This window comes from Chanodichthys erythropterus, chromosome 8, assembly GCF_024489055.1.
Source record: "Chanodichthys erythropterus isolate Z2021 chromosome 8, ASM2448905v1, whole genome shotgun sequence".
NCBI lineage: Eukaryota > Metazoa > Chordata > Actinopteri > Cypriniformes > Xenocyprididae > Chanodichthys > Chanodichthys erythropterus.
The window spans coordinates 3,090,373-3,097,698 of NC_090228.1; the positions used below are offsets into that span (position 1 = coordinate 3,090,373).

A 7,326-nucleotide genomic window follows, 5' to 3' on the forward strand; every position below is an offset into this window, starting at 1 on the left:
GTGAATCTGGAAACTCCCCTCTTGAGAAAAACTACAGCTGAAAAGTTTCTAACCGAACAATAAGACCGGAATCAGAGCAAACATGTAGGCTAAATTCAGTGACGTATGCTTTCTTAAAACCACCTGACCTTCGCACGTTATTTTTATTTATTTGTTTGTTTGTTTATATTTTTAATTATTTGTATATTATTTATATTTATCTGTTTGTAAACATACCTCACATATGTTAATAAGATGTAACAAAGGGCAAATATTTTAATTAAATGTCACGTGGTGTAACCGTCAAGAACAAAAATCGTGAATACAAGTGAATGAATATATATTTTTATATTTGCGAGTCATAAAATATTTTACAAGTAAAATTACTTAATTTCTTTTGTTTTAGGAACTAATAATAATAATGTCAAATGCCAAAAGGTTTAATGAATTATTTCAATGTTTAACTCTAGACTAATTTTATTAAAAAACTTATTTTATCCATATTTTCGAATAAAAGTTCAAATAACTACAGAATTTTAGATTTCCATCTTTATTGTGTTTATACCACACAATTCCTGCATGCTCTTTTAAAATAATGTAAATTAATATTAAATGCGTTTCAGATTAATTAACGAGCAATATTACAACATATCAGTCAGCCATTTCTGTTTTGTAATAAAAACTTTTCACCTTTATTTTGTATATTTGGTGTTGCGAGCACGTGGAGGCATTCATAATAAGCGCCGACGTCACGCTCGCTCGCTCCTCCCCGCGCGTCCCCGATCAGCCTCCAGCAGTTCCACGATCCGTCCGGTTACTGAAAGTCTCCGCGTTTCATCCGTTTCCAGTCGCTTAAACCCGGCCAGACCGCGCGTACACGAGTGGAACCCGATGGCTTCGACGACTTCTGACGGTTCCGAGCAAGAGTCGCCGAACCCGAGCGAACAAAACGGCGACGGGAGCGAGTCGGGCCTGCGCGCCGCCGATCCGGAACCGGCCGTTAAGATGGACGGAGCGGAGACGGACGAGAAGCTCAACGGACACGAGTCTACTGAACAAAGCCCGGAGGAAGCCACGCGGGCAGACGGCGGCAACGACGAGGATGGCGAGACGGAAGCGGAGCCGGAGAAAGAGCAGCAGAAGAGCCCCGGCAGTGCGGACGGGACGGCGGAGCGGATGAAAAGAGAACAAAGGGAGGAGGAAAACGCGTCCTCACCGGCGGAGAAAAACAGCAACGGCGGCGGCGGAATGAAGAGGCGCGCGAGTCTGGAGATGATGAGCTCATCGTCGGACGGAGAGCCTCTCAGCCGCATGGACTCCGAGGACAGGTGCGTCAACCGACTACCGGACTCACCGATATTTACATCTGTCGTTTAATATTAGTTCTGTTGATAAATCACGGCTTTCGTGTGCTGTGTAGATAACTAACGTTACTCGACTCTCACGCGAGAAATGTGGAGCTGAACAATTAGCCGTTTAGGATCAAGAAACGAAAACAATTATGGCACAAATAACATTATTATGATTAATATATTAAATATTATTAATACGGTCTTTTATTCCTATGCACTAAATGCAGAAATGCAACAATCTGCAAATCAGTAACGTATATCTCATGTATTCATTAATATTTTTATTATTATTACTACTATATTGTTGTTTTGCAATATTAAGGGTTGCAAATTTGCGTTCATGTCTAATTGTTGTCAAAAAGCAGACATGAAACTATTAAAATTGGTTCTGCATATCAGTTAGTGAACGCTTAGTTCACTTTTAAATAAACTTTTTCTGATAATTTACTCACCCCCATGTCATCCAAAATGTTCATGTCTTAATTTCGCTAGTCGAAAAATGAAGGTTTTTGATGAAAACATTCCAGGATTATTCTCCTTATAGTGGACTTCAATGGGCACCAAACAGTTGAAGGTCAAAATTAAAGTTTCAGTGCAGCTTTAAACGATCCCAGACGAGGAATAAGAGTCTTATCTAGCAAAACCATCACTCATTTAAAAAAAAAAAATACATCTGTATATGCTTTATAAACACAAAATATCACCTTGAACGTACTTCCGCTTTCCACATTCTTCAAAAAGCGTACGCTGTACTTCCTACGCCTTCCCTATTCTACTTACGGAAAAAAACGGAACTGGCGCCGCGTTCGTTCCGTAAGTAGAATATGGAAGGCGTAGAACATTCAGCATAAGCTTTTTGAAGAATATGGAAAGCGGAAGTACGTTCAAGGTGATATTTTGTTTTTATAAAGCATATACAGTTGTATTTTTTTCAAAAATGAGCGATGGTTTCTCTAGATAAGACCCTTATTCCTCGTCTGGTATCGTTTGAAGCTGCACTGAAACTGTCATTTTGACCTTCAACTGTTTGGAGACCATTGAAGTCCACTATATGGAGAATAATCCTGGAATGTTTTCATCAAAAACCTTAATTTCTTTTCGACTGAAGAAAGAAAGACATAAACATCTTGGATGACATGGGGGTGAGTAAATTATCAGGAAAAGTTTATTTAAAAGTGAACTAATCCTTTAAAACAGTGTATAGAGCACATTAACAATGTTTATCAATCTCTTCTCATTAGTGTTATTTATGCAAAGTTCTTTTGCAATCTAAATGGTTGCAAATGTATTAAGCTTAATTTCTCACTGACAAACAGTTTGAGTAATTATCAAAACAGCACTGTTACTTCACCTGCAAGACGAGAACTGTTGTTGGGTGATTTTCATTAGAAACCCACCAAATTGTATCAGAAAAACCATCAAAATTGGTTCTGCATTTCTTGACTTGAACAACAGTTTGAAGGCCGTTCACACCAATACAATAACAAACTATAACAATAAAGTTATAGTTCTAAACATCAGAAATGCCACAACTATAACGTTAACGGCACAGAAACGATATCGTTGGAATCACTTTCAGAGCCATTATGAATGATAAAAACATTGACAGCCAATCAGAATCCAGCTTGTGCATTGAAATGGGCAAACAACAAAAGTGTATGCTTTGAAAAAACAGCGATATCGTCTTCTGCTGTGGACGCTAATATTGTTGTGGTTCTTGGTGTAAACTGGCCTTAACTCTGTATTGGCATCCGTGATTAAAAATGAGTGTTTACATTGAAAGTTCAAAAATCCCAGGTGTATTTTAACCACATATCGGAGTCTAATTTGAACGGTCTTGCCTTGTTGGCACCGCAGTAACTAATTACCCCAGAGTTTATTTGTTCAGTGCAGTAATCCTGCTCCCTCAAACTCATTCAGATGTCTTTATTTTCTAGAAACACAAAAGGAGATGTTAGTCAGAATGACTGTGAGAACATTTACAATCAGTGTTTGAAAGAAAGATCCAATCAAATTGTTTAGCAGAACTTTTAAAGCTTATCAGAATCATTTGCCTTACCTTTATTTTGATAGCACTTCATACAATAGAAATGATTTCAAAGCAGCTTCACAGTAATAAACAAAAAAGTAACAGAATTAATGATGCAAACTTCATTAAATGAAATTAAATGAGTTTAAATTTGTAGCTTGTAGTGTCCTTATTCATCTCGATTCAGTTCAGTAACTCTGTAAAGTTCATCAATTATGAAACAAGTTAATTTCAGACAATAGTGTCGTTATTCAGCTTGAGTCAGTTCAGTTCAATAACGTGTCGATGTTGCAAACTTTGATTCGGTTATGAAGCAGAAGACAATAGTGTCATTATTCAGCTCAATTCAGTTCATGTTTTGTTCTCATCTGATACCGTCAGTGCAGTTAAAACTGTAATTTTGCTGGATTTTAAGTGGATGGATATTTATTAGGGGTGTGACGAGATGTTGTTAGGCTTTATCGCCGTGACGGAGCGTGAGGGTGAAATGAGCTTTTTATAGATTAATTCAGTATGATAACAGTCTGTCTTTAATCTCATCCAGCTCATCCAACATGAGCTGCAGAGTCATATGTAGTGAAGCAGGAATCAGAGTTCACTGATCACATGACGAGAGTAAGTGACGAGATGACTGACAAGACCATGGCGGAAGATTCGTTGCTCAACACAGCCTAAGTGTCTGACGAATCACTTATCTTGTAGAAAGCGCGCTCAGCACCACTGCTCCCTATTCACAGAGTGCACGCGATCACGGAATCGAAAGCATAAGTAAAACGCGAGCGCGCAATCAAACGCGATTTCAATACCCTGATGCATGCAAATATCTCAAAATGAAACCTATCTTAGGCTGGGCTGTGTAGTTGTAACCATCTCTCAGCTCTGTATCATGCTTGAAGAAAAATTTTGTCTCTATTTGCACTTTGAATATTGAGAGAGTGCTTTAATTATGGTTGCATTTATTGTTTTCATTCAAGACTAAGAGAAAACCGTGTTATTCCTTTTTATTTAAACACAAATTAATCCATGATCAATTTGTGGAAAGGAGTTCTGGGTAACACTTTATTTTACAGTGTCATTGTAACATGTAGTCACTATTGTTATAACTATAAATTATGAATAATTACATGCAACTAACCTTAAACCAAACCAAAACCTAATCCTATAGTAAGTACATGTAGTTAATAATATTACTCGGTACTTAAATGTCTAATTACAGTGTAACAAAGACACCTTAAAATAAAGTGCAACCGAGTTCAATTAGGAGGTCAAAAGATGTAGAAGCTCATAAATCATGTTCAGTGATGTCTGAAGAGACTGAAATCATACAGGAGAGAAGCCAGTCAGATGAGTTTGTGGCAAAACCTTTTACAGTGCTTGCAGTAAAAGACAATACTCATATCATATGATAATTCATACTCAGAAAGTAGAGCTGAAATGACGTTCATTACAAGATGATTCGTTAAAACATTTCAAATGCAGCTGCAAGACTTTTTTTTTCCAGTCATCTATTTCTGCATTGAAGATTTCTTAAAAAATACTGTGTATAAAATCTTGTCTCGTCTCATTCTCGTGAACTCAATCTTGTGTCTCGTCTTGTGAGCTAACGCTCTCGTCACACCCCTAATATTTATCCGTCAGTTTAAAGCTCGGACAGAACACTTACTGGCCCTTGGTTTCTCTGGAAATTGGCATTGGCCTGCTTTTGTGTCCGCCTTCCTTATCAAATTGAATTCTTTGAACTGGTTTTACGTCATCCAGTGCTCCAACCTGTGAGACCTTTCGCCATCTTTCCACATCACCAGGGTGACATGGGTGCGGTTGTGCAAGTGTTTTATGGCACTTTCTGCCTGCCTTCATCATTCTAGGGTGGATCTTGTACTATTTGTATTACTCTAAAGGCAGGAGAAAATGGATTCCTCATCCTCCATGGGGTTTTGAGTGTGCTGTAGACGTCCTGGCTCACAGCACATGGGAAATCTGCAGGCACGGTGGAACGAATTCACAGTGAACACAATGTATCAGGTCAGCCCAGCGGTGGAGGCAGGAGAAAGAGGGAATGTGTGTGTGGATGGGAATCCCTGCTCTGTGCCAGACTTGCTGTTTTGTGGAGCTTTTGGTGGGAATAAAGCTCTTAAAATCTGAGTGGAGTCCCTGAGCCCTGCTGCTCGGCCAGCTGGAGGGGTTGAATGTAACTTTTGTGCAGGACATCTGGGAGAGTATGACCCACAGCACACGACAACTGATAAGATTATGCCTTTGTAGTGTAGCTTTTGGAAATGTTCATTGCCTTCAGATCTACAAATAGTCCAGGTTATTCATCAAGTCATATTGATAGTTGGTTAAAATGTCATTTAGGTGATAGTTTGGTAACGCTTTACGATAAGGTTTCATTTATTGACAGAATGTGTGTGTGAAGTTTCAGCTCAAAATACCCCACAGATCATTTATTATAGCTTGTCAAATTTGCCCCTATTTGGGTTTTTGTGTGTGTCCCTTTAAATGCAAATGAGCTGCTGCTTCCGGCCCCTTTCCAGAAGAGGGCGGAGCTTTAACAGCTTCGGTTGCTCAACAAAGCTAGAGAATCTCACGCAGCCAAAAATGAGGATTGTCAGTAACGGTGTTAAGCCTTACATTGTTCAAACCGGAGTCGACACTGATGGAGAGACTCAGGAAGAAGTTACAACTTTTAGAATGAAACTGGACGTTTCTGAACGTTGATTCAACTCATCAACTAGCATGTGCCGTCATGTTAATCTTTTGTGTTGAATTGATCCTCGTTTGTGAAGCGTCCCGGCGTAAAATGACAACAACACTCTACTACAACAACTCTTCCTCTTCTCTAAAGCAGCCCAACATGGCCCCGCCCCCTTTGTTGTGTGTTCTTGGGGACGGGGTTTATGTAAATGTTAGGGTTTGTGATGTCACCAACCCCGGAAGAAGCTTGTTGTAGTCCCTACCTGCCATTTGTTGTAGTCCTTAAAAAGTGATTTCTGTAAAAGAAAATATCTCCCTCTGCATTGAACTTTGAGCGTCGTAACTTCGCAGATGTTGTTTATGCTCAAACAGCAACATTACACACTAACTGAAGTTAAAAAAGTGAAATCATAATCAAGAACCCCTTTAATGGACCAACAATGAACTAACATGAATTAAGATTAATAAATACTGTAACAAAAGTATTGCACATTGTCAATGTTAGTTAATGCAAGTAATGTGACCTTATTGTAAAGTGTTACTGATATATTTGCATAAAAGTGGCATTTATCATACTGTTAAAAAGGAGTTGTTGGGTGAATTGTTTGCACTTTTCTTTGTGGACTGGGTAAAAATATTTCAAATGACATGTGCACTGTATTCCACGTCATATAATAAGTTTCATGTGAGGATCAGACCTGACATTTGTGTTATGCTCTAGAAATCATCAAGGTTTAATGTCAGTTATGTCAAACACCAGATCAGTATGTGCCAGACAGTTTGAAATATGTGAAAGTGGAAATGAGTTTTGAGAGATCTGGTGGAGGGGAACTCCACTGGATGGGACGTTTGAGTAAAAGCAGGTGTTATTAATGCATTTTAAGTCAAGCATCACTATTATTATTAAGTCTGTAATGCAAAATTTTGCATTTAGTGCATGCACCATTTATGTGCAAAAATCCAGTTTCAGCAAAAAATCATTGTACCTGTGGGTTTTGCAAATGTAAACACTTTATCGGTAGTCAGACTGGCAGTTGGAGTTTGTCTCTGTGATTACCCAGCATCCTGTTCTCTGGCACATGCTGGGATTTAGCGTCAGTTGTGGGCAGTGAAGTCTGAAAGGAACCAACAGATGGAAGTGTGTGTGTGAGCCCCTCCTCTCCCCTCAGGAGCCATTCAGTCACAATCACTGGAGTTCATGGTGCTTTACTGCGGTAGTTTACCGCTGTCCTCTCCCACACTGCACAGCTGCTCGCTCAAAAGCTTAGTGTT

General features: G+C 39.0%; 1 protein-coding gene across 2 annotated transcripts in view; it reads left to right on the forward strand.

Annotated features, from left to right (window-relative positions):
* Window positions 1–762: 762 nt before the first annotated feature.
* aebp2 (AE binding protein 2) overlaps window positions 763–7,326 on the forward strand; it is a 21,781-nt gene continuing 15,217 nt past the window's right edge. For both annotated transcript variants that reach the window (XM_067391449.1, XM_067391450.1), the window contains exon 1: window positions 763–1,307. In XM_067391449.1, coding sequence (XP_067247550.1) covers window positions 871–1,307 — 437 coding nt within the window. In that variant the 5' untranslated portion in view covers window positions 763–870. The remainder of the gene's footprint in view (window positions 1,308–7,326) is intronic.